Below are 18,121 nucleotides of genomic sequence, written 5' to 3' on the forward strand. Positions count from 1 at the left end.
GATGAGGAAAAGTCTGGTATGGAGTCTGAGGGTGACTTTCCAAACTGAGCGCTTTACGGAAATCGTTCCTATGTTCACCGTGACTGCACCGAACATCCACCTGCTTCCTCACAGACTTTCACCGCACAGTCGGCCCTCCCACGATTTAAACACGACATTAACCAGGAACGGTGAGGAATGGAAGGAATTGTTTCATAATTTTACTTTTCCCTAAGTCAACCTAATTAAGCATAGTTCAATGACTATCTTAACTTCTCCACGTAGGCCATATTTTACTTCACTGAGCCAAACCAAAACCATCAGTTCTTCAGAAAGATGCTTTGTATGAACCAAGACAATGGCATGCGATGTGGAAGTCAGACTACTTTTTTTGTTTGTTTGTTCTGAGATCAAGCCTTGCTCTGTTACCCAGGCTGCAGTGTAGTGGCACAATCTCAGCTCACTGCAACCTCCACCCCCTGGGTTCAACTGATTCTCGTGCCTCAGCCGCTCGAGTAGCTGGGACCATAGATGTGCGCCACCACACCCAGCTAATTGGTTTCTTTTTGTATTTTTAGTAGAGATGGGGTTTCGTTATGTTGGTCAGGCTGGTCTGGAACTCCTGACCTCAAGTGATCCACCCACCTCGGCCTCCAAAAAGGCTGGGATTACAGGCGTGAGCCACCGCACTCGGCCAATACTTATAACAATTCAGCCCACAAGAAAACAGAGTCCTCAGCCCCGGTGGTCTGTGCTATCTTTTGATTCTAGATCTGCGCTGCTGCCCAGCTCTGAGCAACCAGCGAGACACCTGCCTCCCTGACTGTCCTTGCCGAGTGCACGATGGGAATGATGGGAATGAGGGAATGATGAGGTATGTGCGTGACATTCAGGGTGAAGCATCATCACCTCTTCCTGGGCCTCTGGGCTTGCTCTGTGCCCCACATGTATTCAGAGGTTCAGGTGCCACAGGGAGCATGATTTTAAATAACATCAACCATGTCAAGAATATAACTGAATACAATTTGCTGCTTATAAATGTTCCTACATAAACCATTTGGAGAATTGGGAAAAGCGTGTGGCTTAAAGTGTATTACCATAAAGTTCACACAGTTAAATTACTGAATGTCATTGTGACATAAGAAACTACTCCTAATGACAAAACAAACTATGATTTTAGCAACAATGAATATTAGATGCAATAACTTAACACAGTTCATACAAATTAGCATCTCCCTGTGAGCCAGGGCCTTCAACGAATGCAGGAAAGCCCACATAAAACCAGAGCCTGCTGCAGAGAAGTAGTTATGTAAGCATCAAGCTGAAATGTAGCCTCGCAAATCAAACACCGCCCTCTGGGTCCTGCATCTCTTTTGGGGGGTCAGTACAGCTTAGCCCATGCATAGGTGAAGACAAAAAATGTTTGTGATTTTTTTTTTGAAGCAGGGTCTTGTTCTGTCACCCAGGCTGGAGTGCAGCAGCTCAATAACAGCTCACCGCAGCCTGGACCTCCCAGGCTCAAGCAATCCTCCGGCCTCAGCCTCCCAAGTAGCTTGGACTACAGGCATGCCACTGTGCCAATTTTTTTTTTTTTTTTTTTTTGGTATGGGGTTTCACTATCATGCCCAGGCTGGTCTCAAACTCCTGGGCTCCAGTGATCTTCCCACCTCAGCCTCCCAAAGTGCTGGGCTTACAGGTGTGAGCCACTGTGCCCAGCCTGTAAATATTTTCAGCTTTACTATCTGAAACTAGATAGTTATTTTGAAAGCAAAATTAAGCTAAAGGAGTTGCTTTAACTATTACTATCTGAAATTAGATAGTTATTTTGAAAGCAAAATTAAGCTAAAGGAGTTGCTCTTAACCTCTTGGGAGGTCCTGGATCCATCTGAGGGTCTGATGAATGTATGAATCTCTTTCCTAAGAAAATGCAGACAGGCTGTTAAGGTTTTACATACAATTTCCACATTGGGGTGACTCTCCCAAAGGCCTCCATCCACCCCAGTTAAGAACTCTGGGCTAAGGGAATTACTCCCAACGTTCCAAGAGATTAGTATTGCTGGATAATGACAGCTTATTAGTACAAAGCAAAAATAATTTTGGAATAGAGTTGAAGAAACCCTCTCTCAACCTTGTTCAGGTATCTTTCGTTTATGGCTTTGGCTATTTGCTTAACTTCACAGCGTTGATCAGCATCTCTCTTTCTTTCATTTAACTTCTCTGCCAGTGTTTCGAGCTCTGTCAGGGCCATCTGAAGAGGCAGCCTGTCGGGGTGGCCTTTGGAGGTGTTCTTCAGCATGTCCTACAAGCAAGAAGGGAGAGGTGGGCGGTTACCATGTGCGCACTCCCAGTGCAACGACAGTCACGTCACTCACCAGCTGACGATGGAAAGGAGGCAGTGGCATCCGTCATCCTGGGGAAAAATAAAGTCAGTTCTTGGGAAGGGATGATGAGCTGAGTGAGTCATGACTTGGCTGAACATCTGAACAGCTTCCTTTGCAAAAACAAAATCGAAAAAATAGCTCTGTGCAATAAAGGACACGCTAAATATGAACATATCACAATCTCAGAACTGCCGTGCGCTTGGAATGATGCTCACGATGATGAGAGATTGTCCTTCTCAAGTTGAGTCAGACAGATGAACCCACGCACAGATGGGTCCAGCTACTTTCTTCAAAAGATCAGTCCCCCAATTTCTAATGTGCAGGAGTTCTGTGGTGCCGAATAATGCACCCATGGCGCCAACTCACACAGCAGGATGGAGTCTCTCTCACACTGACAAAGGAACCTGATTTTAGGGCAGCAAAGATGCATGACACAATCATGGTGGGTCCATGTCACTAAACGTTCATCCAAACCCACCGAATGCACAGCACAGGGGTACATCCTCCTGTGACTGTGGCCGCTGGGCAGTGGCTGCTCCTGGTTGTCACAAATGCACTCTGGCGGAGATGTTGTGGGCGGTGGGGCGGGGGGGTGCTGTGCATGTTGGGGGAGGGGTAGTTGGGAAATCTCTGTACTTTCCACTCAATTTTGCTGTGACCCTAAAATGTCTCTTAAAAAGTCATCTTTAAAAAAAGGAGTTGAGCTACCTCTTCTCCCAGTTAAGGTTTCAGATAAGCACAAGGAGGTCAAAGGGAGGGTATGTGGCACAAATCAGCAACAACTGCCAGCAAAAAATGACGCACTGCTGCCAATCACAGGATAAACTTTAACAGGCAATAACAAAAGGACACTTTCGTCACCTTGGTTTTATGCAGGGCCTTTTGTTTCCCAGCTTGCGTTCACATTTGACACGCTGATGTTTGCTGAAGGGGCAAACGTGAACTTGAAACACTCTTTCTCAGAATTAAATGTGGTTCTGCAATGAGATCTCAGGGACACGGGGAGGGGAGCATCACACACCAGGGCCTGTCGGGGGTGCAGGGTGAGGGGAGGGAGAGCATTGAGACAAATACCTAATGCACGCGGGGCTTAAAACCTAGATGACGGGTTGATAGATGCAGCAACCCACCATGGCACATGTATACCTATGGAACAAACCTGCACATTCTGCACACGTATCCCAGAACTTAGCGTGAAAAAAAAAATATGGTTCTGCATCTTGCCTACCAACTTTTACATGTTTATATGAATATGAGCAGTCATGGAATCCAACAGTGTGCTTATCTTTTTAAACCTTTTTTTAAAATCTGGAAAGGACGCTGTATAAATGATCAAATGTTTCCAGTTTGTAGTGAATATAAACAATTCTATACATTTGTTTCCTATGAGTCACAACGAATTCTATCAAGGCAAAAAAGAACAATCTTAACACTAGTTCTGCATCAAAACCACACACTGGCGGTGGCACCGGGGACTCGGCGTGCGATGGAGACAGCAGCCGGCACATGGTGGAGTCCAGCATGCCGTGGGGCCGCTGAGCACAGCCAGGAACATCTGCTGGGCCGGCAGCCTCCCGAGGAGGCCCAGGGAAGGAGAAAAGTGAAATTTCTCGCTGCTATTGTTACCAGAAATTGTTACTTATCTTTGCACAACAATAGAGAGAAATAGGTAGCTGGGATAAAGTAAGACAAATGTCACACGCGGCTGATGGATGTTTCCGGATCCATGGGAGAAACTGACAGTCCCAGCAAAGCCAGGGTGAGCCGGCTTCACTGCCTGAGCCAGGAGACAGCTGTGGCTTCACAGCACCTGTCTTAGAAAGAAGGTCTGGGAGCGCTAACAAGGAAAAATGCAGGCAGGACCGGAAAGTAGAGACCAGGAGAGTCACTGGGAGGAAGGGGACAGAGGGTGTCCAGGCCCCTCCCCACTGTCTCCCCATCCACCTACACACAGCACACGGACCACAGCAGAAGGCAGGAGGGACGGTATGTGCTTGTACCTGCTGACTCTCTGCAGCCCATCTCCTTGCCCAATCCCAGGTGCCCTGAGCACCCACACCTGAGGCAGGGCCCCTGAGGCACAACCACGTAATGACCAGATGCAGACACCACCTTGTCTCCAACTGTGCTTCTTCCGAAGCACGTGGACCCACCCTGTTCCCCTCCGAGAACACTCTAGGATGCGCCAGCGTTTCAACAAATGTGGGCAAAAAGTGTCCCTGAGGGAAACTGCTGGGCACATCTAGGACCTGCAATTTGTTTTTTCAGATCAAGGCAAAGACCATTTTCTGCTTCGGGGGCAACGAACTCTGTGTGGGAAATTCTAAGGAGGGTCTCTCGAGGCAAGGAGGGAGGAGGACGGGCACACCTGTGTACAAACTGACCTACGTAACTGCTGGTGACGATATGGAAGAGCACGTTGAGTCTTTCTAAATGAGTCTTTCTAAATGTCTTTCTAAATGAGTCTCTCAATTCTAAATGCTGGTGACGATCTGGAAGAGCACGTTAAGTCTTTTGACTTAAACTCAGAATTCCAGTTATGTAATAAACTCAAGAATTTGGGTGTCAAAAGGCCGATGGAAACGTGGGAGCTGCTCAGGTTCCTCAAGATCCCGGTAGAGGCTTTTCCCTGCGGTTCCCTCTCCCGTTCCCTTTCCAGCAGCCCCGCCCACAACTTCTGTCTAAAAAGAACACACTTTGGAAAAAACCTAGGCAAAAGTAGTTACTTACTTACTTACTTGTAGTTACTTACATTTAACCAAAACCTAACAAGCGCGTTTGAAAATTATATCCAAATTTAATAAATCAAAAAAAATTTAAAAACTATTCTGATACATCATAGAAAGCCAACAAAGGGTGTGACCTCACAACACAGTCGGCGCTTGCTATCATCCCGGGTGACCAGGAACCACCCAGGGACTCACTGGTGCATCGCTAAACACAGGGCATGTGGGCCGCTTCACCCGTATGGTTTAGGAGGCGACACAGGGTGTGTGGGCTGGTTCCCCTCGTATGGTTTAGGAGGTGACTGTAGCCTTGCTTCTGGCCCCTTCACAGCCTGGTGACACCCTCCCAGCTGTGGCTGAATAACTAACATCTAACAGGCAGCCTGACCCTGTTCCTCCCAAGCGCCAGCCTCCCTCTCACGAGGAAGCTCATTCATCACGTCCGTGGCTGCTTGCCAGAAGGCCAACAGCGTGTCACACGTATTAGGACCCAGGACATGTTTGTCAGCTGAAGAAATAAAACACACTTTGAATATTTTGATTTTGGGGAAAAAACCAGCTTTTGTTATTAATGCTCTAGTACAGGCAAACTGTACAATGTTAAAAATATAAGCGAGAGGATAAAATTAACATGACCCATCACCCTAAACACGGAAAGAGCCCATGTTGATACTGTAGTATGTATCCTTTTTCACACTTTTATGACTACTTTTATGTAAAAAGAATGTGCCACAGATTTGGTTGATCAAAAATAAATATAAAAACCTCAGTGGAAGGGGACTTGACACTATTTGCCAGGTGCCAGTTCATTTCTGGCAATGATTTCACCAGTTCATCTTAATCAGCTCTAATAAGCAGGCAGGCAAAGCAGAGTTCTCTGATTTAATTAGAAAAAGCAAGCTGAGTAATCATTGAAAAATCGACACAGGCAGAGGCCAGCATGGACTCTCCTTTGAAATACCCTCCCTGGAGGCATGGCATTCATTTAAATAAAATGGGCGCTGAGCCCCGCAGCCTACAGGGTCACCTGGGCTTCAGGGTATGTGGGAAGGTCAGAAAACGAGCGGCAACCACACATCGCGTCAGACATCACCGAGAGGCCGTCCGCTGTGAGATGTCCTGTCGGCACTCAGAACGGGCCTTCTGTTCACGGTCACAGGCATCCAACTGAGAACCCTTAGTTTAGAAAAATGAGGGTCCAGTGGAAAGTGTCTTCCCCATTGCGGCATCTCCCTGTCCTCGGTGATTTGCTGTTGAATCAGTGATGGGTATGTTTTGTTTAAATCTATTCTTAGCTTTCCAAGCCTGTCCATCCCCTCTGGGCACAGAGGCAAGAATCATTTTTCATGTGATTCTAGACCAGACGCAGGCACACTGGAGAAAGGAGCTGTGACCTGTGGGCCACTGATAACCGAGCCCTGCAGCCCCCCAGTGCCGGGGCCCCACGAGACAGCGCATGTGACGGGCCAGGGCCCATGGACACCCCTCCTGCAGCCCATCCCCTCTGTCCCCCAAGGCCGGCCTCGCAGGCACTGGGCCCTACAGCTGCCCCCGAAGTAGGGTGACTCTCCGCAGGTCTCCACCTGCCTCTACCCCCCACCTCCTATAACTGCCTAGAGAGGAGATGGGGAGACCCAAGGGGCGGCCACTCCAAAGTGGAGGAACAGATGCCATTTTTAAATGAATCATGGACGAGCCGGAGACGAGCCTGAGGAAGCCACCGTGAAGCACTTACCTGGAGCAGGAGGATGAACTGTGGGAACCTCTGGATGGGCTTCATCATCAGGCTATAGAGCGTGGTTCGGTCAGGACTGGCCTCCTGTTCCTGCTGTGGGGGAAGGCACTGGGGTCACCTCCCCGTGGGGCTGCCATGCCCTGCCTGCCCCTGGGGCCGCCGCCTCCCCACAACACTGAACACCCGGGAAAGTCAAAAGCCTGCACCTTGTCTTCAGCTACAAGAAGAAACTTGGCCAAATACCTTCCAGCCGCTTTCTGCACCTGCTCTAGGGGCTTCCGCTTTGCTGCAGGGGCCAGGCCTCCCGTGTCGGCCTCAGCTCCCGGGGTTAATTCCCCAGGCCAGGGGACTGGGTAGATTCCAGGGGGTGTCCTTGGGTGTCTGTGTTCTGGCCATAGTGGGTCCCTAGAAAAGGCTGGCGACCTCTTCTGGTGCCATGGGCAGAAGGACGTCCTGGAGGCTGAGGGCCCCTCTCCCTGAGCACATCAGGGATGCACAGTGGGGCCATTTGCTACCGAGGCTGCTGGGCAATGTTGACCTGGGGGGAGTCTCCATTTCTCTCCGCTGAGGGGGCTGCGCAGTGAAGAGGGCAGACAACACAGACCTGGCTGTGCCCCGGTCTCTCCGCTCACAGGGCACCTGACTCTTTGGGGCTCAGGTCCTGGAGCTATGAAATGGGATGAGAGAGCATATCTCCTAAGGCCACAAGGCAGCCGCCAGCTGAGGAGTGGGCACCGCAGTCACAGCCACGGCTGACATCAAAACTACAACAGAATCCCCAGAGGGAGTGCGCTCTCAAGTGAGTCCATGTTTTCTTTCCCCAAGAGAAAGAGATGGTGCCCTAGCCAAAGGACAGAGCCCATAACTGTCCAGAGTGGGAACTGCGATCCGATCCCTTAGGACAGAGCCCACAACTGTCCAGAGCGGGAACTGCGATCCGATCCCTTAGGACAGAGCCCACAACCCTCCAGAATGGGAACTGCAATCTGATCCCTTAGGACAGAGCCCACAACTGTCCAGAGTGGGAACTGCGATCCGATCCCTTAGCAAACCTCGAAGGGCCACAGACTGTGTTCCAGCAAGAGCGGGAGCCGCCGTGCTGGATAAGGCAGACGGAAAATATTCCAGCTTCAATGACACGTTGCTGTGGGTGAGAATGCTTGCCCTGTGTTCACTCGCTCCAGGTAGCAGCAGTTTCCAAGAAACAGTCCAAGTAACAAGAACACAGTTTGTCCCCGGGGTTTATCATGCAAATGAGGGGCTCCACAAAGGAGACTCAGTTCCGGGATGTCTTTGAAGGGGGTTTCAGCCTGGTTCATTGTGCAGCAAACTGTCAGAACACAGCCTGGGACACGCATCCCCTGACTGGGGAAGCCCTGCCTGCCTGCTGATTAAATAACGCTCGCCCACACCTGTCTGGGGACATGCTCCCCATCACTGCCAGGTCAGAGACCACTGAGGAAGGCCGTCAGCGCTGTCCTCAGCATCGCAGGGAACACAGCCCGCGTCCCCGAGGGGTAGGGCCCGTTCCAGGCTCTGACTCTCCAGGCCGGTGCGTATCCCCAATCCCAAAGAGGCCTAGAATTGAGATGTTTGGTTTCTTTGATTCCTAATACCATACTGAAGGACAGGGAGGAAAAGGTAACTTTGGGATCTGATCTTGACTTCTTTTTTTGGGATCTGATTTTAACTTTCTTTCTGTCTATTCACTGATATGCTTTTAAGGATGTGCAAATAAAATTGTTTTCAAAAAGCTACATTAGGACCTAAAATTCATCTTCATTTCTAGCATTAATCCAATACCTAGGGCACTATTGGTACTGAAATCTTAATAATGAGTAACTGCATTTACAGCCAAGGTTTGACATGTAACTTATTATCAGATGGTGTTAAAACCCAAATGAAAAAAAAAATGTGTTTACCTTTAAAAATTCAAGAAAAGCAGGCTTTGTGGCACATGTTTTCTTGAGGACGGCCACGGCTGTGCTGAAATTGTTCACATATTCGCTGTATGCATCCAGCACCATGGACTTAGAAAACTGCAACACAGGAGGAAATTCAGAGAGAAATCACAGAGTCCAGATACCCCTTTTCCAACATGAAACAGAAGATTTGAAACTCGCCCTCAAAATACTCGTTCAGTCACTGTGATGTTTTCATAGGATAGACTATTACGACTGTGAGATTTTTTTTTTCTTTAAGCAAGCTTGTTAGGAATTAAGTTGCTGGTTTGATCTTATTTTTTGGCCCAAGAGCACTTCCTGACATTCTTGTTCAAAACCATGGTAATTTGGGTTTCAGTTAAGAATGTTTCTGACTACAGACAAATAAGGATGGTGATTTTAAGTTCCTGCCAAGTCTCACTTGGTGGGTTCAACCTCCAGGCAAGAAAGTCATGCAGCTCGTTCCATGGTGGGCCCAATATCCTGAGACACAGGCCTCAACCACACCCTGGAAATGAGGCCTGGGGCGGGAGCTGATCCTGCTTCTCTGGAGTAAGATACAATGCCTCACACGTGTTCGTTTTCCTAAAAGCACAAAGGTGTTCTGTGAAGAGGCAGAAACATTTGTCCTTGCTATCAATATTCAAAGACAGAAAAATCATTCCATGTTGTTCTAAGAAACCCAGGTCCTTTAGGATGGATGGCAGAGCTTTGGTGTGACGGGCGTTGATACAGGAATGCTTTCATCAAATTCTATTTCTTAAAAAAATCTGTTTGCATTTTAAAATATGTTGGGAAGGTAGGTATTTAAGGAACAGTGATAAGGCTGAAGTTAATATATAAAACAGCCAGAAAAAAATCCAATAACAAAACAAATATCCAATATTTCTCTGTTTTTTAGGATCCATAATGGTATTATGCAAATATCTCTTAAGAATTTTGTTTCTATATTTATTCAAAGCATTTACGGACCTCATCAAGTACATATATAAACTATATAGGAAAACATTTCACATATTATTATGATAGCATTCATTTAAGAAGAGGAACACTTTTTTTTTAAACTTGCAAGCTTGTATCCCTTTGATAGCATCATAGTCTTAAATAATTACAGAAACCAATCTGTTTCACTCACAATCCTCTACATCTAGGTAGAATCCAACCCATATACAGTAAGTATGATTCATACACGGAGTGAGGATACAACGACTCGAAACTGTCAGTGCAGAAACCATCAGTGGTTTCCAGGCAGCTAACCCTTTCTCCTGCCAGGAAGTGTTCATGCAAGCTGTTGCAACATCGTATTCCTGTGTCACAGCACAGGGCCGAAAGCCTGTATCCACACAACAGAAGCTACAGCCAAGGGCAAACGTTTGAGAAAACATCTAGGAGTCTTCCCATCACGTGTTTTCTATTTTTCACAGGCACAGAGAATTCTGCACCCACAAAGTGACACCTAGATCAGGAACAGAACCTGTATAAGGGCTTAAAAACGGCAATTTTACGTTACCAAACACAGAGCATCCTTGTTCAACAACAAAAAGCTCCAGCAAATCATCTAACGGGGTATCTAAGGCTTGACAAAGTACATATGTTTAAATCGTCCCAGGTACAGCTTTTGTTCGGAGCGTCTGCCTTTCTGCCGTGGCCTCCCTAGTAAAGATCCATTTGTCATTTCCCTAGTGCACACACATGGCCAGGGCATTGCAGCTTCAGCCTGACCTTCAGAGAGAACTGCACACTTGTCAGCTTGCAGGAGCTCAGGGACAAAACATCAGCCTAAGAAGGGAAGAGAGGACAGGTGCATGGAGAGCCCTGTGGACATCTGGGTGTCCCGGCTTAATTACCGAAGCCACGAAGACATCACCGATCATTTCCACGGAGTCCCACTCGGAAACGCGGCTGGCCAGCGCGATCTGAAACAGCGAGTGGCACTGCAGGATCTCTTTGACTCGGTAGAACACGGTCTTCAGCTTCCTCTCGCTCAGAAACTTTGGCTCCATCTCAGACAGCGGTTTCTCATATTGCTAAGACAAAATGAGCAAAGACGGGTCAGACTTTTCTCTTCAGACTTTTCTCTTTCAGAGCTTGGGTCTTGTTCTGTTGCCCAGAGTGTAGTGCAGTGGTGCGACCAGAGTGGAGTGCAGTGGTGCGACCATGGCGCACTGCAGCCTCAAACTCCTGGGCTCAAGCCATCCTCTCACCTCAGCCTCCCGAATAGCTGGGATTATAGGCATGTGCCATGGGGCATGGCTGCTTCAGACATTTTTCTTTCTTTTTTTTTTGAGACAGTCTCAGTCTGTCACCCGGGCTAGAGTGCAATGGTGTGATCTCAGCTCACTGCAACCTCTGCCTCCTGGGTTCAAGCAATTCTGCCTCAGGACCATAGGCGCATGCTGCCACACCTGAGTAATATTTTGTATTTTAGTAGAGATGGGGTTTCACCGTGTTGCCCAAGCTGGTCTCGAACTCCTGAGCTCAGGCGACCTGCCTGCCTCAGCCTCCCAAAGGGCTAGGATTACAGGGGTGAGACACCGAGCCCGGCCCAGACATTTTTAAATCTCAGATAAATGAATGTAAATATTCACTTACATAAATTATATTTATTTCAAAATAAATCGTGATGATGTCAATATACAGACACAATACTTAGATCCTTTTGAGAATTTTGCAAATTTGCATATGTTTCATAAACATATATGTTTTGCATATATGTATCAAAATGTACATACATAAAAAAGATAATAAAAATGTATGTATTATGTAACATGACATTTAAGTACCTCCAAAATCCTCTTAAGAGCATCTACGTAGTTCTTTTCACTGTCGACAACTGAACCCAGTATATATCTTCTTACAACCTGTTGGAAATTTGAAAGTACAATGATAGAAAACTGCTTTATAATACATACAGATACATTTTACTTCTATGCTGAGGCTTGCTGATAAATAACTTTTCTATTTTTAGAAAACAGTGCATAAGGGTAACCTAATTAAATAACATTACAGGTACAAAACATACTTTGCCCCATTAATACAATTATATAATGTTTTAAACCTCAAACTATGAACTATAACTACAGTAGGGACAAAAAAAATTACAGCACTGAAAAGAAATTCCTCCACTTATGCAACGATAATAAACTAAACTAACTGATTGTATTTTATGTATCCAACATTCTGGTAGATGATACGTCATATGATTAAGGATAAAAATAGTTCCAGTCTTGATCAATGAATGTTACTAGCAACACTTATCTAAAATCCTTATTCCAAAGTTCTAAGAAAACAAAGTTTGTGGAATGTGGAGGAATCTTTTTTTTTTTTTGGCAAAGATCTTTCAACCATCCAAAGATCTACCTATGAAGCCACAAATGTGGACAGTAAATTATTCATGTCACTTAGAGGTGCAAAAAAAAAAAAATCCCTATAATCTGATATGTTTGCAATTAAAACCTTACGTTATTTTCTGTCTTGCTTTTCATCACTGAAGCACATACAAATACAGACTTGTGGCTGTAAGATCCTGTGAAAGGCCAATGAGGACACCCAGCATTTTCCTCATTCTAAAGACAGTCCAGCTAGTGATCATTGTACTTTCAATTTGCCAATTCATGGAAAACAGAGCAAAACAGGGCAATGGAGTTGCTCCTAAACCAGCATGCACACTCACGCATATGAACACATGCACGGGGCACAGCACACCACACAGACTCCTGCACACACCACCCCACATACATGCAAGATAACACCCACATGCACGCACAGAAACACACCACACACATGCACACACACCGACACACCAGTGTAGTACCAGGCTACCTGCAGCCCTGGATTACGCTATTTGAAGGGACTGCATTGCCACCTAGTGGGCAAAGAGCATTTTTCACAAAGGAAATTTCTCTGGTTAAAAAGATAGCAGGGCAACCAAGATTTACAAAACCTGATTGACAAGGAAGAGATTACTCTTTTTAGAGAAAGGATTATTCCGTTCGCAAAAAACAAAAATAAACCCTTCTAAAACACCCAAAGAAGAAACTGATGTATTAAAAAATACAGATGTGGCTAGGATTACACACACACACACACACACACACACACACACACACACACACACGGCTAGAAGCTGGGAAGCTGCAGCTGCTGCTGCTGACTGATTCAGAGGAAACATTAGAGCTTCCCTTTCAAATGACAGCTTCCCTTTCAAATGACAGCTTAGAACTCAAAAGGACAAGCAACCCCTCCCATCATCAAACCCAGGCCAGTCTTTGTTCTGAAATTCAGATTCCCAGACACTATCCCAAGGCCCCGGGGTCAAACATAAAAATGTATTTGTGTATATATACATATAATATATATTATAAATAATATGTTATATACTACATATTATTTATATGTGTACATATATTATGTATATATATTATTTATGGGGGTGTGTGTGTGTGTATATATATATATTTAAAAGTCCTGAGATGATACTAATGTAGTATCAGGTCAAAAAATCTGGAATGGTATAATACTAAAATACAAAAACAACACCGATCTCCTGGGTTTCATGGCTACTGCATGTGATGTCAGTCTTTTCGGCAGTTCAGTGTGACACATCGAATTGTATGCCCGCTAAGGGGTGGGACGGGGAGCCTCCAGTGCTCAAGAAGAGTGTCACTCTCTTCCTGAGAAGCCTAACCTAAAGTCATAGAGGAGAAATCCATCCTGAGGGCAGCCCCCACAGGGAGGGTCCCTGACATGAAGGTCACGGGGCAACTGGACGAAGCCAGGGCTGGAGGTCAATCAGAGTGGCTCCTGGGTCTGAGCCTGGAGAGCCGTGGATGGGGCCTGGGCCTGGCCCAGCCTGCCCTTCCTCATATCCCCAGCGTGAATGGGGACAGGACAGGATCCTCTGTCCTCCAGCATCAAGGGTGCTTTCCAAGTAAAGACCGACCCTTCTTTATTTCAAAAAGAACATTTTCCTTTTTCCACCCCCAAATTAGACATACAAAGAATGTTTAACATACAGCATTTTAGAGTTATGTTTCCCTTAATTCAATTCTAGAGAAGAACAAGAATTAAAGAGCATCAATACCCCCCATTTAACCTTTCAAGAGAAAACTCCCAGGGACAACACATTTGGCAGGAGGAAAATAAAATCAATGTGAATCGTGGCTACAATAAAGATAAGCTGCATGAAAAAATACAGAAATCCTAAATACTGCTAAGTTTTTAATCCTATCCCAGCGGTCATCTAATTGAAACTGACAGTGCTGTGCTAACACCACACAGAGACCTTCCTATACAGGACTTCACTGAAACATTATGGTGTGATGAGCAAGATGGAAATAGACATTAAAATCCACCCTTCAAAGAAAAGGAAAACTGAACTTCAAAAACGAACTACTAGACAAAAGTAACCGAGATAATCAGATCAAAAAACAGGATTTCATCCAGGTCTGTGAGACTAATTTGGGAAGCTTAAACCCTTTACAGAAACCATAAAACAATGAACAGTCACCACCAATTCGCTGACCAAATCCGCCAAAATCAGTGCCCAACAGACAGGCACTTGGAAAAGTGCCATACACAAAAAGGTCAAACCATCTTTCCTCTAATATCTGCACCACACCTCTACTAATCACTACTCACTCTTTCCTCAAAGAACCTCGATTCCTACCCAGTGACATCCCACAGACCCCATGCCCCCATCACTGTCTCCTCACAGACCCCTCATACCCCACTGTCTCCTAACAAACGCTCACCCCACTCACTGTCTACTCACAACTCTCACCCAACTCAGTGTCTCCTCACAGACCCCTCACACCCAACTCAGTGTCTCCTCACAACTATCACTCCACATAGTGTCTCCTCACACTCCTCACCCCACACAGTGTCTCCTCACACCCCTCACCCCACTCAGTGTCTTCTCACAACCCTCACCCCACTCAATGTCTCCTCAGACCCTTCACACCACTCAGTGTCTCCTCACAACTCTCACCCAACTCAGTGTCTCCTTATAACCCTCACCCCACTCAGTGTCTCCTCACAATCCATACCTCACTCAGTGCCTCCTCGCAAACCCTCACTCGGTGTTTTAACAAAAACCCTCACCCCATTCTGTGTCTCCTCACACACCCCTCACACCGCAATCATTGTCTTCTCAAAAGCCCTCACCCCAATCAGTGTTTCCTCATGACCCTCACCCTACTCAGTGTCTCCTCACAGATCCTTACCCCATTCAGTGTCTCCTCACAGACCCCTCTTACCCCACTCAGTGTCTCCTCACACACCCCTCACACCACAATCATTGTCTCCTCAAAAGCCCTCACCTCACTCAGTGTTTCCTCATGACCCTCACCCTACTCAATGTCTCCTCACAGATCCTTACCCCACTCAGTGTCTCCTCACAGACCCCTCTTACCACACTCAGTGTCTCCACACAACCCTCACCTCACTCAGTGTCTCCTCACAGATCTCTCACCCCACTCATTGTCTTCTCCACACAGACTCCTTACCCCACTGTCTCCTCAGTACCCCTCACCCCACTGTCTCCTCACAACCCTCACCACATTCAGTGTCTCCTCACAAACCCTCACCCCACTCAGTGTCTCCTCACAGCCCTCCACATTCAGTGTCTCCTCACAACCCTCACCCGATTCAGTGTCTCCTCACAACCCTCACCCCACTCAGTGTCTCCTCACAAACCCTCACCCCACTCAGTGACACCTCACAGACCTCTCACACCCCACTCAGTGTCTCCTCACAACCCTCACCTCACTCAGTGTCTCCTCACATATCCCTCACACCCCAGTGTCTCCTTAAAACCCTCACCCCACTCAGTGTCTCCTCACAACCCTCACCCCATTCAGTGTCTCCTCACAGACCCCTCATACCCCACTCACTTTCTTCTCACAGACCTCTCACACCTGTGTGTCTCCTCATAACCTTCACCTCACTCAGTGTCTCCTCACAACCCTCACCCCATTCAGTGTCTCCTCACAGACCCCTCATACCCCACTCACTTTCTCCTCACAGACCTCTCACACCTGTGTGTCTCCTCATAACCTTCACCTCACTCAGTGTCTCCTCACAAACCCTCACCCAACTCAGTGTTTCCTCAGGACCCTCACCACACTCCGTGTTTCTTCACAAATCTCACCGCACTTGGTGACACCTCACAGACCCTTCACACCCCAATCAGTGTCTCCTCATACCCCCACCCAACTCAGTGTCTCCTCACAGAACCCTCACCCCATTCAGTGTCTCCTCACAGAACCCTCACCCCACTCAGTGTCTCCACAGAGAATCCTTACCCCACTCAGTGTCGCCTCAATACCCGTCACCCCACTCAGTGTCTCCTCACAGCCCTCACCAGATTCGGTGTCTCCTCACAACTCTCATCCCACTCAGTATCTCCTCACAACCCTCACCCGACTCAGTGTCTCCTCACAATGCACACCCAATTCAGTCTCCTCACAAACCTCACCCCACTCAGTGTCTCCTCAGAACCTTCAACCCCACTCAGTGTCTTCTCACAACCCTTACCCCTAACTGTCTCCTCACAACCTTCACACCACTCAGTGTTTCCTCACAAACCCTCACCCCACCTAGTGTCTTCTCACAAACCCTCCTCCCACCCAATGTCTCCTCCCAACCCTCACACCACACTCACTGTCTCCTCACAACACTCACACCACTCAGTGTCTCCTCACAGACCCCTCACACCACACTGTTTCCTCACAGATTCCTCACTCCACTCATGTCTCCTCACAAACACTCACCCCACTCCATGTCTCCTCAGAAACCCTTACCCCACTCAGTGATTCCTCACAGACCTCTCACACCCCACTCAGTGTCTCCTCACAACTCACATTTCACTCAGTGTCTCCTCACAGATCCCTCACATCCCACTCAGTGTCTCCTCACAACACACACCCCACTCAGTATCTCCTCAGAACCTTCACCCCGACTCAGTGTCTCCTCACAACCCTTACCCCACTCAGCGTCTCCTCAGACCCCTCATACCCCACTCAGTTTCTTCTCACAGACTCCTCACACTTCACTCAGTGTCTCCTCACAACCCTCACCCCACTCAGTGTCTCCTCACAACTCTCACCACACTCGGTGACAGCTCACAGACCTCACACCCCACTCAGTGTCTCCTTACAGACCCCTTACCCCATTCAGTGTCCCCTCACAGAACCCTCACCCTACTCAGCATCTCCACACAGACTCCTTACCCCACTCAGTGTCTCCTCAATACCCTTCCCCCCATTCAGTGTCTCCTCACAGCCCTCCTCACTCAATGTCTAACACTCACCCCAGTCAGTATCTCCGCACAACCCTCAGCTGACTCAGTGTCTCCTCACAATCCACAACCCCCTCACTGTCTCCTCACAAACCCTCACCCCACTCAGTGACTCCTAACAGACCTCTCACACACCACTCAGTGTCTCCTCACAACCCTAACTCCACTCAGTGTCTCCTCACAACCTTCACCATCATTCAGTGTCTCCTCAAAACCCTTACCCCACTCACTGTCTCCTCACAACCCTCACCCGACTCAGTGTCTCCTCACAACCCTCACTGCACCTAGTGTCTCCTCACAACCCTCACCCCACCTAGTGTCTCCTCACAACCCTCACCCTACTCAGTGTCTCCTCACAGACCCCTCACCCTACTCAGTGTCTGCTCACAGATGCCTCACATCACTCAGTGTCTTCTCACAACTCTCACCCCACTCAGTGTCTCCTCACAACCCTCACCCCACTCAGTGTCTCCTCACAACTCTCACCCTACTCAGTGTCTCCTCACAACCCTAACCCCATTCAGTGTCTCCTCACAACCCTCACCCCATTCAGTGTCTCCTCACAACTCTCACCCTACTCAGTGTCTCCTCACAACCCTCACCCCACTCAGTGTCTCCTCACAGACCCCTCACATTCCACTCAGTGTCTCCTCACAGACCCCTCACATTCCACTCAGTGTCTTCTCACAGACCCCTCACCCCACTCAGTGTCTCCTCACAACTCTCACTCCACTCAAAGTCTCCTCAAAAACCTTCATCCCACTCAGTATCTCACACAACCCTCACTCCACTCAGTGTCTCCTAACAAACCTCTCCCCACTCAGTGTCTCCTCACAACCCTCACCCCACTCACTTTCTCCTCCCAACCCTCACCCCACTCACAGAGTCTCATCATAGACCCCTCACCCCACTCAGTGTCTCCTCACAACCCTTACCCCAATGACTGTCTCCTCACGACCCACACCCCACTCCGTGTTTCCTCACAACTCTCACCGCACTCTGTGACTCCTCGTAGACCCCTCACACCTCACTCAGTGTCTCGTCACAGACCCCTCACC

The 18,121-nt window shown here is 47.6% G+C and overlaps 1 protein-coding gene across 6 annotated transcripts in view; it reads right to left on the bottom strand.

Moving 5' to 3' along the window:
* Positions 1 to 18,121, bottom strand: part of ARHGEF10 (Rho guanine nucleotide exchange factor 10) — a 145,386-nt gene that overhangs the window by 60,883 nt on the left and 66,382 nt on the right. For 5 of the 6 annotated variants that reach the window (XM_050800194.1, XM_050800197.1, XM_050800192.1 and 2 more), the window contains 5 exons: positions 11,548 to 11,625; positions 10,612 to 10,791; positions 8,744 to 8,860; positions 6,822 to 6,914; positions 2,108 to 2,278 (listed from right to left, as the gene is read on the bottom strand). In XM_050800194.1, the coding sequence (XP_050656151.1) occupies positions 2,108 to 2,278; positions 6,822 to 6,914; positions 8,744 to 8,860; positions 10,612 to 10,791; positions 11,548 to 11,625 (639 nt within the window). The remainder of the gene's footprint in view (positions 1 to 2,107; positions 2,279 to 6,821; positions 6,915 to 8,743; positions 8,861 to 10,611; positions 10,792 to 11,547; positions 11,626 to 18,121) is intronic. The other variant, XM_050800195.1, reaches the window with a different exon arrangement.

This window comes from Macaca thibetana, chromosome 8 (assembly GCF_024542745.1).
Source record: "Macaca thibetana thibetana isolate TM-01 chromosome 8, ASM2454274v1, whole genome shotgun sequence".
NCBI lineage: Eukaryota > Metazoa > Chordata > Mammalia > Primates > Cercopithecidae > Macaca > Macaca thibetana.